This window comes from Anthonomus grandis, chromosome 11 (assembly GCF_022605725.1).
Source record: "Anthonomus grandis grandis chromosome 11, icAntGran1.3, whole genome shotgun sequence".
Lineage (NCBI taxonomy): Eukaryota > Metazoa > Arthropoda > Insecta > Coleoptera > Curculionidae > Anthonomus > Anthonomus grandis.
The window spans coordinates 23,467,613-23,489,893 of NC_065556.1; the positions used below are offsets into that span (position 1 = coordinate 23,467,613).

At 32.0% G+C, this 22,281-nt stretch overlaps 1 protein-coding gene across 1 annotated transcript; it reads right to left on the minus strand.

The window, feature by feature from the left end:
* Positions 1-469: 469 nt before the first annotated feature.
* LOC126741857 (mitogen-activated protein kinase ERK-A) lies at positions 470-21,476 on the minus strand. The gene is made up of 8 exons (XM_050448301.1): positions 20,995-21,476; positions 11,846-11,972; positions 11,446-11,556; positions 8,123-8,257; positions 4,935-5,051; positions 4,712-4,879; positions 4,464-4,652; positions 470-854 (listed from the first exon to the last, which is right to left on the minus strand). The coding sequence occupies exons 1-8, from the start codon at positions 21,108-21,110 to the stop codon at positions 723-725; spliced, it is 1,095 nt and encodes a 364-aa protein (XP_050304258.1). The 5' UTR covers positions 21,111-21,476; the 3' UTR covers positions 470-722.
* Between the last annotated feature and the right edge of the window lie 805 nt (positions 21,477-22,281).

A 22,281-nucleotide genomic window follows, 5' to 3' on the forward strand; every position in this document is an offset into this window, starting at 1 on the left:
CATTTTTATCTTATACCATCCTCCTTCCAGTCCACAATCTATTTTGTACTAAAAAATAAACTAAAAATCTATTTTAAAGTTTAGACACAGGATATACTGTGCGTATATTTTGACACAACCACATATTTATATATTATTACGAATTACAAAACCTATATTTCAAAAATAGATTGTTTTTTTATCATTGCTCTTAAACACTCTATAATAATGTAAAAGAAACTACAGCACTTAAAAAGAAAACCTGTACAATTTAAAAAACAAAACAGTAAGGTTATCTAATAATTTACAAAATATTTTCATGATAGGGTAACGACAGGGTGTTGCCCAAACACCTTCGGCGTAAATTTTGATAAAAAAAAGTCACCCTGTATAACGAGAGATACTTAAAATATCATTTTTTTAAACCTCGAGTCTATTTTACAGGACTACAAGATTTACTTAAGAAAAAAAATCTATAAAAGTTCGTTCATAAACTCATACAACTTATATTAGAAACAATACTTTAAAACAAATTATATACTAACAATACGATATTGACCGCTCCTTCACCCAAAAATTTGTATACGGTAGAAACAAAATAAATATAAAACGTCGTTTGAAAGTCTAAAATTTATGTTATTTTTAATTAAGGAAATGTTCCTCCTTAAAGATAAGAAAAACTTTAGACTCTCGACCGTTTCCTCACATTTTTATACGTTTATTTGCATCGATTATGCTCCCTGTTATTTTTTCATCAGTTCCTCCTCCTTTCGCTGCTTAAACAATAACGTTTCTTCGAAAATCAGTTTTTTTAGGGTGTCCTTAGGTAAATCGTCGAGTTCCATGTCGAACCGGAACGGTTGTTCCGCAATGGGCTAAAAATGTTTTTATTTTATTACTATAAATAATAGTTTTAAACTGATTTAAACTTAAAAGTATCCATATCACAGTGTGTATTTACAAATCTTAAGGCCTTATCAAATGGATTATTGCAGGCATAATTACTATGAAACAGTTCAAAAGATCATAGTCTACGCTGTGGAATATTAAAGTTTATTTTACTGAAATGTTCAGGACATTGAATAACGTTATTTAATAAAATCAAACGGAATCCGCCAGTTATAGTATTATTAGGTTTAATCTATCCGAAATTATTTTGCTATCTATGTTTGCATTTTATAACCACAATACCTAAGATATGTACTTACTCTTAATGTAAAACCAAGAAGTGTAAGACCTTTCTATGTACACTGTGAAATATAGTCATTAAAAGTGATGCCAAGGTTGATTTAAAACTTAATTTTTGTAATTATGTTAATGTTATTCATAAGATCCAAGATTATCATTGATAAATAAATTGAACAATGGCCACCCCGAGGACCACCTGATAAAAAGATTTTGAAAGAAAATTAAACAGTTCCACTCTTTGTTTTCAATACTTTCAAAAACTTGATATCAATTCTATGGTTTCCCCAGTAAATCTTATGTTTTATAAGAAAACTGTCGATTCTATCAAAGGCTTTATAGAAATCAGTATAGATTACAGAAAGACAAACGAATAAAGGATTACAGGACTATATGGAAATTCTTTGAATCAATTAAGTTACATGTACAAAAAGATTTGAGGTTATATACTCAACCGCTATGTTCTGAAGAAATTTCTAATGTACGTTCAAAATATATTTTGTCAACGTGCATCTACATTCAAAAATACCAAACATTAAAAAAACAATAGGGGACAGATTTTTAGGATACCTGGATCCAAAATTTTATAACGTTCTCCCAAGTAGTTTGAGAGCTGTTTATAGTATTAAAAGATTTAGTAAAGGCTGTAGGGAACTTTTTTTAAATAGTTCAAAGAACAAAAAAAAGATAAATTGATTTTTTTTTAAATGATTATAGAGTTGTTCAAATTTTCTCTCTTTCTTTCTGTAATTGCTATTGATAGTGTAGGTTAAGTAGTTTTGATTTTGGTTAGTTTAAATATAAAAAAATTTTGTTATAATTTACTTTAAACAATTGACACACCATTGACAGGCACCTAATGTCAAACTATGTATGAATTTTAATAACTCATGAGAATTTGTAAATCAATTATTATTGTTACGGAACCAAGTCGATTAATAAATTAAAAATTTGAATTGATTCCACTTGTTCCTTTCTCTCCAAAGCTTCCAACAGATCTATCGCATATAAAGTTAGCAATTGTGGATCTTCTAACTGCAAACCCAAGTTATTCTTTTACATTGCCAATATGATTGGTTGTATATTATCGAACAACTTTGGTATTGCTAACTGCTTAGAGATACCACGATCATTTTTCACATTACTTTTATTACTTAGCTTTAAATATAAGTTTGCATGGCTTTCTTTCCATCTAGTAAGGAAGGTAATATATGGTAGCAAAAATAAATTAAACAGTAAATATAAGGGTTTGAAAATAGTAAATGAGCAACGTTTCAGAAAGTAGTTCTGAGAAAAGGATTTCTGAGTTGACAAATCTTCTCATAAATTTCAGAGACTTTAATATTATGAAAAGAAATGTTTGCTTTTGTGCATGAATCACTAGAAAAATATTCAGCCAACAAGTCATCTATGTTCTGGGTATACTCGTGATTAAGGTATCTCCAGAAGTGAGCTGGACTGTCCTTCGATTGGGTCCAGGTTGTTGCCAACAATTTTTATATAAAGTGACATTTTTTCCTAGGACAATCCACACAATGCTAGTTCATCATGATACTATATCGCCTCTGCTAAATTATAGTCACCCAGTATTATGAACTTGCTATCTGGGTCCTTGGTATTGACAGATTCACAGTGTTTTCACAATGTAACATTTAAGGTGATCTAGGTAGTTGATAGACTCACCCAATAATAATTGTTTAATGATGTTAAGAGAATCTATCAGATATTGCAATAATTACTCCTTCTCAACACTTTTTGGAGCTTGTTACTTCGTCCTATCACAATGATAGATATTGTAATAACGAAATCTGACTCAACCGTGATTCAATAATAATTATAATATATAAGCAATGTAGTACCAAAAAGTCTAACTGCTGAAATCTAGTTCTTATTCTCCCAATATTTTAAAAATTAATGCTGTTAATGAAGCATACTAATGAAATACTAATGGGGAAAAGCCCAAAAGGCTTTTTTTCATTAGTATTCCTGTGGTTACCATTATGAGGGTAATTATTTGATCCTTTTATGATGATTTTATGAATCCCATTTATTTGTCGCATAGCCAGATGTGTCTCGCCATTATCTCTCCTAGTTCTAAGCTCACTCTGTACTTCTCTTAGTGTTTTTTGTCAAAGTAATGTTAGATCTACAGTAATCCTGATATTATCATCATTTAAAGATCTCTGTCGCTTCAAGCACTCACCAACCAACTTCTCATGTGAGAAAAGTCACCTTCAGTAGCCTAGGGCTGCTTTTTCCCAGACGTACTGATTCAAAATCTGTTGCCTCAATACATATTTTTTGCAAAGTAGTTGTTCTCATGGTTTATGTGCTCTTTGACATCCCTGGATTGTGATTCAGCCACATTAAACCTTGCAGTGCAATATAAAAATCCAGCTCAAACTTATAGAGCCCCGAATATGAAGTAAATATAATCCGAAACGTGGACAATCAACATAATTTTCTTTAGTAGTTGACCGATTTACCCATGTTTTATTTACTAGTTTTGGTTACAAAATTCATACTAACACTTCTTATATGTTACAAAGAAAAAGGACACTCTTGAAGAAGTTTCAATAGTTCATAAAATGACTGTTTTGTCAAAAGAAAAGAGTTACATATAGGATATTTCATAACGTCACATCGTCAAGATATTTAATTCTGTTGTCGTAGAACTCTACTTAAGTTCAAACAGTAGAAACTATTTATTGGACATCCTCTAGAAACTGTTTATGTAATAAATATGGGTGGGCTGTTTGAGAAAGACTATGAATATTGTCCGATTGAGTCAAATTATCTCCTATAAAATCGTCTTTTATATAAGGGCAGTAAAGGTGACTTTTGACCAATTTCAAGCGAAAGTGATTAAAATTCTTTTCACTTCATGTTATAATTTCCCAGGCATTAGAATATCTTACCTTACCCATCTTTAAACTTCTTTAGATATTAAAAGTAATATTCTAACTTTTGATCAAAAAGACTCTTGTTTCAAATAGATAGAACTTTCAAGGTCCAGCTGTGTCTTATTTAAAATTAATAAAAAGTAAATTAGTTGTAGTCATGGGTTAGATCACGATTACACCAATGAACAAACTTAAATGTTTAAATAATAATAAAAAATTAAGGATGCTCAATAGTCAAAGCCTTTTGACTATGTAATACTACATTCAAATTGTAATTATTACCTAATAAACTAGATTAGTAAGTTTATATAATTCCACATAATAAATCAAAAGATTACTTAATATAATTTTCATATATTTAATATTACAATTAGAATAAAAGCCCACAAAACTTACCTCGTCCATAGGATCATAATACTGTTCCAAGTAAGGGTGGGCCAGAGCTTCTTCAACCTCTATCCTCCTGTGAGGATTAAACGTTAACATTTTATCCAGTAAATCTAAAGCCCTCGGGTCGGCATGTGGAAACAATTTTGTCCACGGAATTTTCGGTTTATACGGTAAGGACTGTAAGTAACTTCTTGCCTATAACAAACAAATGATTAATAATTTTTAATTTTTTAAATCGGTAAACTTCACAGCACCTTCTCGTTAATAATACAGCTCAAATCTTCTTGCGACGGAGATCCCAGAATACCCAAAATATGATTGAGTTGGTCTAAGTAATGCTTTCCGGGGAATATCGGTCGATTGGCGATCATTTCCGCTAAGATGCAACCGACCGACCATATATCGATGGATTTGGTGTAACCCTAAAAGGCGGTTTAAATTTGAAAATCTGTTATTTTTATTGGGCACACTTATTACCTTGGAATTAAGCATAATTTCCGGTGCTCGGTACCATCTGGTCGCCACGTATTCGGTAAGGAAACCGGTATGATCGTGTTCTGGATCTGCGACCCTCGCAAGACCAAAATCACAAATCTGGAAAGAAATCATTCATCAGGTGTTTGAGTAAAGTGGAGATTTTGTTTGTGGGACCATTTTTTTTTTGTTATAGGTGGTATGGCCAGGAAATGAGAGAAAAATTAAAAGTTCTTACTGAAAATGTCAGGTCTCTTACTCGTAGATTGTTTGATAATTAATGGGCAATTGGGTAAAAAATAAATAAATGAGTACTTTTCATTCAGTCTGTTAAAAAATATGTATGAATTTCACTTTAATAGATTTACAAAAATTATTGAAAGAAGCCCTGACATCCAACAAATCCTTAATTTTTATAGCTCTACACATATTAATTTTTTCTTTTAAATTCTCAAGTTAATACCCAAGTTACTGACTCTATTTCATTCTCTTTTCAGAAGGTTAGCTTTGAAAAAGCGAGGGCCGTCATTGATCAACTTAAAAATAAGAACAGCTCAGACATTTAGGGGCTCACAGTGAGATTATTAAAAACTATAAAACACTTCTGAAAGAGAAAAAATATAAACATGTCTTCAAGAGGGAGTTTTTCCTTTACAGTAGTAAATCCAATTTTTAGATTAAATGACAGAAAAGACACTGCCAACTATAGGCCAATCTTCATCCTACCACCCATGTTATTAGATTATATGCCAGATTGTGTTTTACTTTAAAAGGAATTATTTCTTTACAAAATGCTGATTTATTTATTGTTTAATTACACCTTAACGGGTAATTACTTGTAAAGTAGTAATCTTAATATAATTATCAATAAAAACAGAAGTACAAGTAATGGGCTCTTCTTATTGGTGCAGAAAATATCATAATAAAAGAATCCTTAGATTGACCTTCGGAATCCTAAAGTAAATACTGTTAATCAAACCACAGTCACAATATTTAAAATATTATATATGAATATCAGAGCCTGAGTACTTCTCTTAGTAGACAAAGAACATAAATGAAACTCATATACAAAATGGTATAAGTCTAATCATAAAATCTTATCACAATTTACAGGCATTCCACTTCGTCTGAACCACTCATTTTGAATATCAAGCTATGCCCCTTTTATTAGATACAGATTTTAAACGCTTCAATTAATCTGCAAATATTAAGGTCCTGCAGGACTTCAGACACTCAGACAGGTATGGATAAATATCAAAAAGAAAAGGGGATTCAAAATATTACCTTGAGGTACCCCAGAGATAGCAATGTGTTGATAAGACAATACATTACTGACTGATAAATATGATTCTCTAGTTTATATTTTTTAAGCAGGAAGCTGTGACCCTCAACAAACCTCCAGAGAAACTAAAATCTGCCATTTTCGGGACTAAAACACCATAATCAACCTTGTCAAAGGCCTTGGCACAATCTGTGTAAATGACATCAAGTTGCCGTTTGTTCAAGATCGCTTCAAATATATATTCAGATAAGGACACACAGGTTTGTAACTGTTGATCTTAAGTTGTAAATGATTTTTTCAAGTATTTTATCCTAACTCTTAAAAATTGGAATAATACTGACGCCTTTTAGGAAAATAACACAGTTTGAAGGAAGTCAGAGATTCAGCACAACCCTTGTAAATATAAGACGTATGACTATTACTCAGTATACAACACCTGTATTAAATAAAAGCCTGCACTATAATAAATCTCATTGTTGATTGGAAAAATGTGGTTCAAAAACTGAAAGAAAATATGGTGCAAAAGGATCAGCAATATCCTGGTTACCTGCCACTCTCACACCATCATAGTCCATTTCCCTTGGCAAAGCAACACTATTTTATTTACCCCGGAGAAATTACCAAAAGGTACTGGGGTTAATAATAAAATAAACCTCAATATTTCTTTCATAATTAGATACTCGAATCTGGTTTAATGTTTGATTGCTGACCTCAGCAATTCGTAGTAATTTAGTGCTTCGTCTAATGCTTAAAGAATGCAAATGCTTCTTCTTAATTTTAGAAATCACATCAGTGGTGAACCAAGGTGGATACTTTCTGACTGAAACTGAGAAGTCAGTACTACACGACCTTATAGTATGACCTAGACAATGTTTTTGACTTTATTTACCATGACGTTCCCCTTGATAAGCTGATATCGTCGACTACTGCACCTCATTTCTTTCGTATTAAAAGTTATATATATTCCTAGCTCTTCGCATTTATTAAAACATAAACAAAGTCACTTTGGCACATCAATTTATCGATCTTTTAATTAGAATGCTGTAAATGCGCCTTTAATGCTTTACTCGATATTTATTTTACTAATTTGCCACCATATGTATATAAGAAAAAACTGCAACATTTCTACTACTACTGTTTTGTTTGCTCAGTTCTTCTATGCTGCAAGATTCTGTTTTTAAATAATACTCTTTTGATTTGGCTATTCATTCTTCATGCTAAACTTCACCTTGTACTATGTTATATTTAGATTATCTTTGTTTCAATTCGTGTAATATTGTAATTTTTCTAAATTATAATGTAACTCTTTGAAATAAAATAATGCCTCAAACGCAACTGATTAACTTATTCTCTTACTATTTAACTTAGGAAAAGACCCTATCTGTATCTCTAGTTATTAATAAAGAAAAAATGTATGTCAGAGAAGTTTTTATGAAAAAATAGTTGAAACAGTTCAAATGTTTCTTAAGGGGTACATCAGTATTGATTGAAAAACCCCACGAAAGTCTTATGAAATCACCTACACTATAGTGCTAAAAAAAAGTTAAATTTATACCCCATTAATTTTCGCCATTTGTTATTACCGACTACAATTATAAATCTCGTAAATATTCAATTACCCTAACCGCGGAATTATAAATTCAATAAATTATACAAGCTTAGGTTTCTCAATATACGAATTTATATTTATATGACCGCCCAGTCGATACTATTCCCGACTAATATAAATATTAAATTAACCATACAACTTGGATATTTTTAATTAAATATCTCCCTATATATAAAACATGAAATAAGCGAAATTGGCATCCGGTTGCCCGGCGTAAAAAACGTTCACAAAAGGCATGCAAATAAGATTCTTTAAAACCCTCTTTTGAAAATAAAGGCGAATTTTTAAGGATCCACTTACTTTGAGGTCGCAGGTGGTGTTCAGCAGTAGATTGCTGGGCTTAAGGTCTCTGTGAAGCACGTTGGCCGAATGGATATACTTCAAGCCTCGCAGGATTTGATAGAGGAAGTAACATATATGGTCGTTACTTAGTCTCTGCAAAGCATAACAAAATATGAATTTTTGGGATTTTTACATTAGTAAAGAAATAAATGTACGTTAAAAATACACAATATTAATAAAGATTGAAAGTAAAAAGATGTATGGCTAAAGATCAATTATCACAGAAAAAAATCTGCCAATTTCCTTATATTTGGTGCTGTGTCTTGTATCTATTATTTTTTAAATTATACAGAACAATCTGATCTATCTGTTGAATCCAACGTTTAATACTTTAAAAGAACTCCGTAAAGTTTGCTATCAAAACTGCTAATCTGTTTGCATCTGTTTTTAAAATGTTGTAAACTGAAAATAATTTACCAATGCCAGACTCTTCCATTCCGGAAATTTTGGAAATGAACGCTATACCTAGGAGATATATTTACAGAGTTGACTCACTTAAACTTTGGCCCAGATCCAGCATTCACGCTCAAGAACTGCGTTTGCACTCCTGTCCTTTATTTAAACTTTTCAACATGTCTCTTCTTAAAGGACATTTTTCAACTCGAAAAACAAACTACATGCAGCCAATTCATAAGTCTGGAGCAAAGTATAAGATCGAGCATTACAGGAGCGTAAGTATTCAATCAACTATGGCTAAGGTTTTTGATAAGCTTGTCACTGCAGTTAGCTGTTAACTGTCTTAAATCACCAATCTCAGAAAATACATACAGTTTTTAATCACTTCAATGGAAAATAGTTAGCAGGTAGACAGTTTATATACCGATTATAGTAAGGCCTTTGAGCAGGTCAACCATAAACTTTTAATTGGTAAATTGGAGTTAATGGGTATTGGACGCCGTCTCCTGGCGCGAATTTACACCTTTTTTTTCTAGAAAGTTACAAAGTTTAAGAATCGGTGGATCTTTATCGTGGTCACTTCTGGGGTACTCCAAGATTCCCACAATGGCGCCTCGTTGTTTTTGCTCTTTACTAATGACATCAATTCATTATAATCATCTTTTATTTGCAATCTTTTTAAAGCAATTTTATCTAAGGAAGACTTCCGTTGGATTTGGACTATTTGTCTAAATGGTCTTCAGATCATGGTCTGCATTGGAATGTATCAAGTGTGTATCAAGTGCTCAGTAACATCAATTACCTGTACTAGAAATTTTCTTGATTTTGCCTATAAATATAGTGTCGATGGAAATAATATCAATAAATTAGAAAAAGTTAGGGATCTGGGTGTAATTTTATCCACAATAACACTTTTTATCATAGATGGGAAAGGTGGACCAGCATCTTGGTATAATTTCGCGTTAAAATAAAGATTTTTCGCCTGTGATTTTTAAACATTTATATTGTTCTTATAATAGACCATGCTTAGAATATGCCAGCATCGTATGGTCACCTGGTTACCAGTGCCATATTGATTTGTTAGAAGCTGTCCAGCATAGAATTTCCAGGCTGCTAGCCTTTAGGTTAACTGATGATATTTCACATATAAATTAACTTGAAGCATGTACAATTTTTGGCCTCCAAATACTAGAATCTAGACGACATTGCAGACAGATGTTTTTCTTCCATAAACTTACCAATGGGCAGATTAATTCTTCTTAACTTCGGAGCCTTCTTAATTTTCATGTTCCAAGATAGCATACTAGAAATTCCAATCTATTTACAGTGCCCTTTAATTGTACCAATTATAGAAACAACAATCCAATTTCTGTAGTGCAAAGACGTTATAATGAGATATCTAGTCAGGATATCATTATGTCATTCATTAGATTTAGTGTAAAATGTAAGGAATGGCTTCATTTGATCATATTTGTCCACCCTTGATAATCAAAATTTATATTTATTTTGTCATTTAGGTTTAACTTTTGATTTTTTTATTACACTTTTTTTATGGTAGTTTTTGAGCCATCTTAAGAGATTAATGACTTAATATTTTGATTTTTATTCTAGAATCTTAAGATGTAAAACTTATAAGTTCATTGTGTTTTCAACTAAATTTATAGTAGTTATGTAATATTTCGCAAAAGAAATATTTTTTATTCAATTAGAATTTTATTCCAGGCATTTAAAGCCATGTTAAAATGGTCTATGATTTCCATGTATTTACTGTATAACTTTTATTTCTTCCAGGCATTTGTCGTTTCTTGGTTACGTTGGGTTTTTAGGACAGTTCTTGTATCTTTGAGCCTTAAAAGTGATTTCCTATACAGCCAAGATTTCATACTTAATAGAGTCCTGAGATCATCATTTAAGGGCCATTTATTTCGACCTAAATCCAACAAAAACATAAAACTTAATTTTGAGTTATTTTCTATTTTATTCCAGGTTTTTCAACTTCTTTTTTTGTATATTTCGTAAAGCATTAAAAGGAGAGTAATTAAGAAAACAGAAACCATACGCCCTCTGTGTCACTAAGATTAGATTAACAAGATTAATAATTCATTCATTCACTTAACAGGGATTGAATGAATTAAATTAAATTGCTAATAAACTACATACAAAGAACCAAGATTTGATATTATTTGAATATCCAAAAAAAACCTACTCCCTGTAAAACTAAATTTGGAGCGATATATTCAAAATATCTTGGCCCCTTACTTATTTTATTTTTATAAATACACATTAACAAGTTTTTCATATCAAGAAGAGACTTTCAAAAAGCGCTTGTGCCTCTTTAAACAGTAAACTTGTGGGAAATGTTTACCGAGACGAAAACTCACTTTCAGGTTAGCAAAACAGGTAAAAAAACTAAAATAATATTTCACCGGGATAAGACTAAGAGATCCAATTAAAACTTCTTAGTTTTCTCTGCTACCCCTGCGGAACCGTGTTTAATTATTACTGGCGGAGCAGAAAACAAAAAAAAAAGCACACGAGAAAAAAGCACTCATGAATAAAACAAGTTCTCTTTTTTTTCTTGCGTTTGAGGCGTCCCAAGGCGTCTTTGCTCATGCGTCCCGCAGACAGAAGGGTCAAAGAAACTTTTTAATATTAGATGCCGGAGGGCAAACACGGCCCCGCCGAATACCCGTGAGTGAACAAAACGGTTCGAAAATTACGACGCAGAAATTTCCCACATTGTTTTTTCAAGATTTTATTTAAATTTCAATTTCGGAGTCGCTTTGTGTTTTTTTTGTCCCTGGTTAAATTAAGCCCGAATTTCGTTGGTTTAACAGATACATGATAGAAATACGATGTCAGATTAACATAATAATTTAACTTACCTGGGTTTTAAGAAGTTTATAGAGATCCGTTTCCATGAGACATTGCACTATATAGACATCTTTCATTTGGTCTATCGACGGAGCCCTTAAGATGTCCCTTATGTCAATTATCTATAAGATATAACAATAAATATTATAAATAATACCCGTTTGAGATAGGCATTAAAGTAAGAAATATAAGCCCCAAGAATCCCAACATGTGCCGCTATTCGGTTTCACAAGGCATAACCTCCCCAAGATGAATATTGAGAGCAAATCCGGCGGTATTAAGTGTCTTAAGCGAGCAAATATAATAAACCCTTACTTATGCAGGATATTCACAATTTGAATAGATGGGGGGAATACGAATAGATACTTTAGTAGCGACAGATATTAATGTATATATAACACTAGAACTTACATTTTCATGTTTGAACCTGGTGAGAATTTTGATTTCCCTTAAGGTCCTTTGACAGTAAGTCTGATGCTCAAAGGGGGAAATTTTCTTTATCGCCAGTTTCGTCTGCGTTTCCGTATCTATTGCCGACCTACAGAGAAAATAAGTTTAATACAAAATTATACCATATATTTTTAATAATGGGTGAATAAGGTTTTTGAAAGGTCTCAATAGAGGACTTCGAAAAACTGTTTTTTTTTTAACAGATTCTTAAGATCATAAATAGAAAAGATTTAAAAAAATAGGGTATAACATAGCACCTAAATAGTTTCATACAGAATCAGCAGATAAGCAACAACAAAGTCAGACGCCAATGAATAAAACATAAAAATACATCTGGAACCTGGATATAGCCGCATCAACGATAATTCAAGAACATTATTCAGAATCATCAGTCAAAGAAAATTAAAACTGCTTTCCAAGTATTCCTCAAAAGAATAAGAGGCACCATTTCCCATATAAAATTTAATTTTCCCAAAAAATATCTTGGCTTCAAGATTTCCTATATGCTATAATTAATACCATTAAAGGTTTGTTTTTTTTTATTTATATTGAAACAATAAAGCTCTTTTTGGCGTTGACTTAATATATATACATTAACACAATATATATACAGCAAATAATAAATATCCAGAGAACTTTACCCACAAGCACCAGTGGTGCACCTAGGTGAGCAGTCGAAAAGAAATCTTTAAAAATAAGGGTATTTTCTAAAATATACGATCTACATTCTTTTTTATTGAAAACTACTATCTTATTCTAAGTTTTTTTTTCTTTCATTATAGCAAGTGATCTTTCTAGTATCCTAGTATATTTTCAATGTTATATTGACTCCACTTCAAAATAAACTTTTTCCTTAATGTTTTTTTTATTTGTTTTTTTAAGAACTTGATATTAGCAGTCCCTAGGAAATTTTATAAGATTATTAATTTTATTTCATAGCCATGACTTACATATTTTTTTAGTTCATCATTCTTATAAACAAATAGATTTATTTCTAATACATATAAAGATGGTATATCAAACATTTCTTTCGAATACAATAAATAAATGTTTATGGTATAGCTTACTTTGGTTATTTGTTTTCTTAAGAATAGAATTTTATACAACATTTAATGAACTTAGATCTCTTTTGAGCATTCTTCCCCATAAAATAATCCCGTACCTTATCAATGACTCTAGAATAGATCGACTTAAAATGTTTCTTAAAATATAAAATCTGTAGACTAGTTTGTAATGTTAGCTGTTAAAAAAAAACATGCTTTATTGTTATTAACAAAGAAAAATTGTTCTAAACAAAGCTACCTTAAATTACTACCACTAAACTTAACCACTACACCCCAAACACACTCAAGTTCCAAAACAAACATCAGAAAACAATTCATAAGAACAGCAGAAAAAAAAATACATAAAAAGTAAATTAAATTCCATAATTATCCCCTCAAGTATAAGACAGCAAAGAATTCTAACCATACAAACAAATCAAATAAAATTCAAATACAGTAAACTTACACTTAGGGAAAATTAGAATGTGTCGACGTAGTATTCATCCAGCGAATAGTAAAATTTTTCGGTCAAAAGTATTTTCAATTTACGTTTAAAACTGTCAATACATGTTGCCTCCCTGAATCCAGCTGGTAAACGATTGAAAATTTTGATTCCCTCATAGAAAATAGATTTTTTTAGTTAATGTGGAGCAGGGGAATGGAACATCTAGATCGTTCACTTGACGCGTTAAGTATCTTGGATTTGGGATTATAAATTCAAAGCGATTTGCAAAAAGTAAGCAGGCCACTTCCTGAATGTAGAGGGAGAAGACAGTGTGTATGCTCAGCCTAACAAATAATGGGCGACAGGAATCTCTTGGTTTAGCCCCACAGATGTAACGGCACGCTTCTGTAAAACAAGCAGCATTTATAGAAGGTAGGCAGCTGCATTACCCCAGAAGCAAATGGCATACCTAAGGTGGGATTCAATTAATGAAAAATATACAGATCTTCCAAACTCCATGCCAAGCTCCAGGGTAGCCGCTCTGACTGCAAAACAACCTGCAGACACCTTTTTGCAAGTACCGAGGATATACTCTTCAAATCTGAGTTCTCTGTCAATGAATATACCCAAAAATGTTGTATTATCAAACTGCTGAACTACTGAATTAGAAAAAGGCACGTGGTCTAGAGCACACTTAAAACACAATAATTTGGTTTTTTGAGGATTTAGTGACAGCAAATTTGCAAGCAAATAGAGTAAATTTCCCCCGTACATTAAGATTGGTAAGATCATTTATGTATAGGAGAAAAAGTATAGGCCCCAAAACTGACTTCTGAGGAACTCCCAAGGTGATAGGATGGTAATCAGAGTACTTAGATCCTACAAGCACTCGTTGTTGCCGATCTTGCAGATAGGAAGCAAACCAAGAAGATGAAACTCCCCGAAATCCAAAATGATGAAGCTTCCGCAGCAGAATCCTATGGCAGACACAATCGAAAGCCTTCGCTAAATCACAAAAAACTGGCGCCGAAACTCCACCAGCATTTATCTGGGAGTAAAGCTCATGAAAAAAATTAAACATGGCATCATTGGTACTGGTATTTTCACGGAAACCAAATTGAAGTCTGGTGAGGATGTTTTTGGACTTATTAAAAAGGACATTATTCGATTTTTAACCAGTTTTTCGATTACCTTTGATAGCGTAGACAAGAGAGAGATGGGACGAAAGTTGGAAGGATTATCAAGAGCTCCACCCTTGTGAATTGGGATAACTTTAGCTGATTTTAGGCAAGATGGAAACATCCCCTTGCTCCAAGAAAGGTTAATTGCGTCAACTAGTGCCTTTAGCGCAGTTTCTGGAAGGTTGAGAAAAATCTTAGCTGAAAGGTTGTCTTCTCCAGTTAAGTTTAATACATGTTGATTTCATTTTAAACATTTATCTAAATATTTTGTTTTCGAAACTTGAATGTCTTCTTCTTGAGCTCTTGGGTTCTATATTATCAAACTCTTATTTTCAAACTCAAATTATTAATTGGATTTATTCTTACTTCCTAAAATCTTGTTATATGATAAAACTTATAGTGATATCAAGGAGCAGAAAACAAGAATATTTAATTATAATCCTGAAAATATTCTTAAAAAATACACTAGCAAAGAAAAATGCTCCAAAACTAACTAAATTCCCAATACATCACAGTAAGTTTTCCTAATTAGCAAATCGAGTCCAACAATCTAGAAACACTTTTTTCTCACAAAATATAATCTTACGGTTTTTCCCACTTAATAATAAAAAGGGTAAGAAATAATCTATGCATGTAATAAATGATTAACTACCTTATATTTACTTTAACATGTTTGCTTGACTAAAAATAGGTAATGACTAGATCCTCCTTTGCTGTTATCTTAATGTTGTAATACCTTCACAGGTATTTGGATGGCACTTAAAATAAAATATTTTAAAAATTTAAACTTGGGATAAAATGAGACATTGAAACTATATATTATAATAATTGTACAAGTGGTATGTAAATAAACAGGCACAATAAATTGCTATACCCAAACCATTAATATTAGATAATAAATGTCAAAATTTACATTAGCCTATACATCCAGTCTACATTGAATTATCAAATAAATTAAGGAGGAACGTAAATTTGCCTATTTGAAAACTGAATTTGTTCGCTGTTATCAGGCAATTTGGAAAATTAAAGGGAGCCATCTGGTTTATATGCCGTCCCATTAAAATTATTATAGAAGTTTTAACCTGCAAAAAATCGAATTTGCTTTGGAAATGTTGCATGTAGTGGCGTCAAATTACGAAACGTAACATTAATAAGACAAGCGAGGCTGATGTGCGACACGAAACGTCATTAAACTGTGATTAATCACGTCAGAAAATTCATTACTATAATGAAGTTCGGCTATAATCCAATGACATATACCCTTCTGCTTGTTGTGAGCCTTTAGCCCCGCATTGACAGCCTTAGGGGAAGATGGACTAGCATAGAAAACTATAAGAGTCTTTTGTTTGACAGCCAATCTATTATTATATGACCTTTTAAAATTTATTTTGTTTCGATGTGGGTTTTGAAAATGTGTCGACAGTGCAGCATATATCATATATTTCGAGCAAGAATAATCATATGCAAAAATTATGGATATTCTTAACTTTTTTACATACTAAACAGTATGTGTAATCCAATCCGATTTCCCTTTTCAGTACATCGATGAAAAGTTGCCCTATATACATAGAGCAAAAATTGGTGTCATACATAACGACCCCCCATCGACGATTTCACCTGATGTATTTACCATTTTATCCGACCTTTTTTAACGGGCCAGTGAGTGGCTGGAAGCATCTCTCGCGCAAAACGTGTTTCTATCATTAAGCCTTTGTGAAAAATACATCACGTTACGTTATCATAAAGCTGCGTCGCAATGCGGTTTTCGCGCTCGATAAAACCCCGATAGATGATGCTAAAGGGCAAAAGACAAGGGCCTAGCCCCGGCTTGCCGATTTCACTCGCTCACTTCACCCTATTTTAAAATCACTTCCTGGATGTAATTGGGGTTATATTTAGCCTGGCGGTGAATAGTTCAGGTGCAAATTATATATTAAAATAGTAAAAGGTTTTTATCCCAGCAAGTTCTTCTCGCACAGTTATTTGAGCATTCAGTTTATTTTCCCTCAGTAAGGAGTTTAAGTTCAGTCCCTGAGTTGCATTGCAATGACAATCTCGATTTCTAGATTGCCAGAGAGTTTTCTGAATTAGTTATTAATCTAAATTAACATAACTCTCTAAATATTAGAATGCAAAAACACAAAATTAATAACTTCAAATGCTAAAGCCCATCAAAAGGTTTGCTTTTAAAGGCATAATTGTACAAGAGGCAAAATATGTTTCTTAAATTTCATGTATATCATGCATAGATCACTAATATTAACTAGAAACTATATAACATAATATTACAAACATAATGTTTCCTATTAATTCTTTACAAACAAGGGTTTTAAACTTATGCTTCTTTGTGCAGCATTTCAACTCGCTTGGCAATATGTTAAATATTTGAAATCCAATATATACACAAATTCCTATGTATTTTAATTGTTTGTAATTTAGGTATATCAAATTAAAGTTTCAACCAAATTATGTATTAATGACTTTTTTATGTGCTTAAACAAGTTTAATTAATACAGATCTTGTTGTAACATATCACTTTCCCATTTATGACAAGATATTTACTAGGTTCTTGAACCACTCTCTCATCTTTTGCAGATTGTTTAATTTGTGCCTCAACATCTTCCCATGGTTTGCCATTAGACATCTGTCACTGCAAGATTTGTGTAGAACAGTCAAGATTAGATCATTAATTAAACCAAAGCAATGATTTACCCGAAAAACAGGTTTTATACAGAAATATAGCTGAGAAACTTCTTAGGAGGAAGTTACAGACTCTATAATACAATCTTGTTTATTTATTTACGGCATTACTATTTTTCAATAAATAGACTAATTATAGCATACATATATGGTAATCAAATAATAGATAAAGATCGCAAAATCACTACTAAAGTTTACCTACAATATTAAAATTTATATAAAATATATCATATTACTGACCTCTTAAAACTAGCCTCTAAATATATTACAAAAATCTACAGTTTGTTGCATATTATTTGCATTTCTTAACATTCTGGAAATAAAATTATTTTTGCCTTGATTTATTGAATGATAAGGAAAATGAAAAACATTTGTGTGTCAGATTTATCTATCAGGTACCTTTAGACAAATAAGATTTAAAAGGGCAGAGCAATAAATTGTTCCATTTATAATTTTTTATGCAAAAAAGTCATCTTAAGGTTTATTCTTCTCCTTTCCAAGTGTCAATATTGAGTAATGTTCTTAATTCTCTATAACAGTATTTACCTCTATTATAGCCGCATTTATAACCAATAAATTTTAGAAAAAAGTTTTGAACGTGAGTTATATAACTGGGGTTCGAGATATTTGAACAATACTCAAGAATACTCTGAACAAGAGAACACAACAGTTTTTTTATTGGAAAAATCGAAAAGTCCCTTGCAGATCTAATTAGAAAACCTAGCATCCTAAGAGCGAAAAATAATGTTTGACATATGTCCTTTAAATGACATGATTCTGTTCTTATATTGTTAGATTATTCCAAGGCATTCAATACTCTAAATCACAGGATGTGGCTAGCTATTTTAAATCATGTTGGATTTCTAGAATTACCTTTGAAACTAATAGAGTCATCTATAACCAATGCCAAAAAGTTCATATTGAATACTCTATCTTAGATAGAGACACCCTTCTTGTGGTGTTCCACATCAGGGTAGTATTTTGTTTCTTCTTTTGTATTGAGTTCATAATGTATGCTGGTGATACCCAATATACCCAGGTTAGATTAAGAGTTAGTGGTCAGGTGACCATATCTGATTGGGCAACTGTCGTCACTGGGGTTCCACAGGGTAGTGTTCTTGGGCCCATTCTATTTTTACTTTTTATTAATGACTTGCCTCTCCTGGTTAATGACAGCTACATAACACTTTTTGCCGAAGATACATCAGCAGTTGTCTCAGGTACTGACTATCAGTCTATCCACTCAAAAGCCACCAAGTGTATAGCTGATATTGCGGGGTGGTGCCAGAAAAATGGTCTTTGTTTGAATAGTTTGAAAACCAATTTCATTGTTTTCGCTCCGATTTGAGCTATTCAGGACCGGAGCCTACTCTTTAGAGAGGAGTCATCAAGTAGCCTCATCCAACAACACTTCACCAAGTTCTTGGGAATTGTAATTGATAGACATCTATCGTGGAATCCTCAGGTGGAATCTGTGTGCAATAGATTGTCCCGCAGCAATTATGCCATCTTGCAACTTCGAGACTATGTGGATGCATATACACTTAAAAGCTTTTATTATGCCTCAGTACATTCCACTCTATCCTATGCCTTATTAGCTTGGGGTAATTCCTCCAGTATTGGGAGAGTGCTAATAAATCAAAAGCGCATTGTACGTACGATGTTTAGACTTTCCTTCAGAGAAACTTGCTGTGGTACTTTTAAAAAAGAAAAAATTCTAACTATAATTAACATTTATATCTTGGAGTGCGCATGTCAAGTACATAAAAATCTTTCAAACTACATGAGATCTGGAGATCTTAATTTTTATGAAACACGAAATGCAGATAAATTATACATCCCTTTTACCCGGTTGTCGCAGGTACAGGATGGTCCGGAAATTACATCTCTCAAAATTTTTAATCATCTCCCATGTAGAATAAAGAGAGCTAAGACTTTTCCAACTTTTAAGAAGGCTCTTAGGACCATGTTAGCTGACTGTCCTTTTTATTCGTTGACAGAGTTTTTTAACTGTAGATTTATTGACTAAATTAAGTTAAATTTGTTTCCTTTCATATCTTTGTAATTTCATAATATTTTTATTAGCATTGTAGTTTTCTATTGACTATTCCTATACATTGTTATGATGTTGATGGAATAAATGATTTGATTTGAAATTTATAATTTTGATAATTGAATATCTTAAACTCAAGAAGCCGACTTAAAAATAAATAGTGATTTTAGTAGATTGTGGCATATGTCACAAAGTCTAATGTTACATCTTAATCCCAAAAACTGTTGTAATGCTTTTTGCTAGAGATACTCATTGCGAAAAGTTTAGGGTTTAAAATAAATTAAAAATTACAGTTTCAGGAACATATTGGAATAAAAAAAATTGCATATTCAACTCTCGAAATGCTATATCCACATCAACATTATTTAAGTCAAGGGACTAAGAAAACAGTATCTGGATCTTTAATCTTGTCTCATTTTATATAAGGTTTTTGTCTTAATAGAACAAAATGGCATATACAGACATTACAAAATTCCTGCTTAGAACTTATATTTGGAAACATAGACATAATAAAAGGAGTCATAAATTTAAATATGTCAAAGGATGCAGAGCTTCATTCCATTTCATTCTATTATAAAATTTTAAAAATACACACATGTATATCTCTTTCACAAAATTCACACTGGGAATATAAGACATAAATATATTGTTGATGTTCCCAAGCAAAATAAGGAAATTTAAAAAAAAACTCCTTTTTATACAAAGTTGGTCATTTGATTAATAATTCTATAATATGTGATCTTTAATTGATCTTATAAGAATATAGTCAGGAAAAAGGTTTATAGATCTTAGTACATTATATAAATTTATATGAGTATTAGAACTGTGCATTACTTTTTTTTCTTTTTCTTTCTCTTTCACTCAGAAAGCTTCTTCATTATTTCCATGTTCTTATTCACTCTTTACATTTTAATAATTTTTGTATGTACAATATTTTGTGGCTTTAACAGCCTGTACCTTTGTTAAGATACTGACTCCTATTTTTTTTCTCAGCATCATATAAATTGAGCTATTTTGGGATTAACAAATGTCTTTTTTATTATTATTATTCATGTTGAACAATAGACTAATTTCATTGCTTTCCACTATGTCCAAAGTAGTAGAATGCCTAGTTAACATATACATCACAAAGTTTTTTACTGACTTCATCTTAAACAAAAATCAGTTTAGCTTTCAACACCAAAAAAGCACTGCAGATGCTGTATTTCACTTTATGAGGTCTCTTCTTAATTCCTTGAACCAGCATAAGTCTTTGGCAGCAGTGTTCTGTGATTTATCAAAAGAGTTCGATTGTGTCAGTCACAGAATACTGATGTCTAGGCTTTATCAGGATGGCTTACAAGGTGCTGAGCTTGCATGGATTAGCTCTTATCCTCCTGGATTAGTAGTAGTATTTGGAGTTTTTTTTTTTTAGAAAGTCAGGCTTCAATAAGATAAGACTGTCTCACTAAAGTTGCATGTTTTTGACACTTTGAGACTATAATCTTCACAACATAATATCAAAAAAAAAATATATATATATAAATTTTCTGATATTCTCACAATTTAAAATAACAAATGTTATGTCTCACAACCTGTTTAATTCTTGGTTTAGGTGAAATATATATGAAGAAAGAAGCAAGTCTGGGTAAACACAAAAATCTATGCAAAGGAAAGTGAGAATAAAAGGGTATAACTGAAATACTTACACGACCATACCATAGGCGCCTTCCCCAATATAGGCTAGTTTTGTATACCGGGGCCCCACCTCGAAGATTTGTCCCCTGACTACTTCCGCGTTAGACACACCTGTAGCTTCCGCCATTTTTGCTCGAGACTTTACGCTATTTACGCAAAACGTCTCGCACCGAACGGGCAGACAAACTCGCGGAAACTGCGAGGACGAGAAGCGCCCAAAAGGGCCACCGGCTTCAGGAGCAAGTACCGTAAAAATCGATTCCGGATTTGTTGTTGGCTCACCCTCCTCCCAGCGGTGTTTTCCTTCACGGATGCCGTTTTTAACGCGTTACGAACGTCTGTCTGGCCCCGGTCTTAATTAAAACTTGTACATATTGCGGTAATCTTGGGATCTGTTTGCATTCCTAATTCCTACCGTGAAAACCTTATCAATTCGTGGAAAAAAATGGGGTTTTCGGGATTTATAAATAATATGACGAGTTGACATTTCTATTATGACACGTGTGACATGTTTGGATTGACTTATTGACATGTTCTGGACGAAATTAATTTTTTTACAGGAAACTTGTCTATAGTTGCTACGGTAAAACATAGATGGCACCGAGTATGTGAACCCTTTATTAGTACGTATTTATTAGTCCGCGTCCGCTGTTATATGATGATTTGAAAGTATAATCCGTTTAAGAAAGAAAGTGTGAAAGCGTTGATTGAATATTTGGGCCTTGAACATTGAAATTCAATTCATTCATTCAATCAACGGTGAAAGTCAAGTCTATTTGTTACAGATAGCTACAACACAGAGATATAATATAACATATGCATGTATAGAGGTAAGGTAATAGTCTTTATAAAATAATAAATACAATTTAAGGAGATTAACAATGATGAACAAGATGAAGTTATAATCTGGTTAGTAAAATCTTTAAGTTCGATATGATTCCTTAGATAAACTAAAGTGAACATTAAACAAAAAAAAATTATAGATACAGGATGTCCCACAAACAACGTCACAGGCTATAACTCTTTAATTTAAAAAAAATATATATTTAATAGTATAGGACCACAACCCGAAATTACTTAAAAAAAACTCCCCCCGACAAATTTATCCTCGAAAGACCACCTTAAGTGTTTTTTTTTCAAATAATTTATTCAATGTACTTATGCCTATATTTAAGCTTACTAAATGTTTATAATTTAGGTACTGTAGTACTGCTGATTAGATTCATTAGATTTTAAAATATTAACCTTGTTACCAGTGTGTAAACCACTGATTAATAGATTTAAATTGTTATCTTTAA

What these genes read in the sequence shown, in the direction of transcription:
- LOC126741857 (XM_050448301.1), bottom strand. Translation starts at nt 21,110, where the DNA reads ATGGCGGAAGCTACAGGTGTGTCTAACGCGGAAGTAGTCAGGGGACAA. An exon ending in GCTGTATTATTAACGAGAAG is followed by an intron (nt 4,653 to 4,711) that starts GTGCTGTGAAGT and finishes TGTTTGTTATAG; the next exon opens with GCAAGAAGTTACTTACAGTC. An exon ending in ATTATGATCCTATGGACGAG is followed by an intron (nt 855 to 4,463) that starts GTAAGTTTTGTG and finishes AAACATTTTTAG; the next exon opens with CCCATTGCGGAACAACCGTT.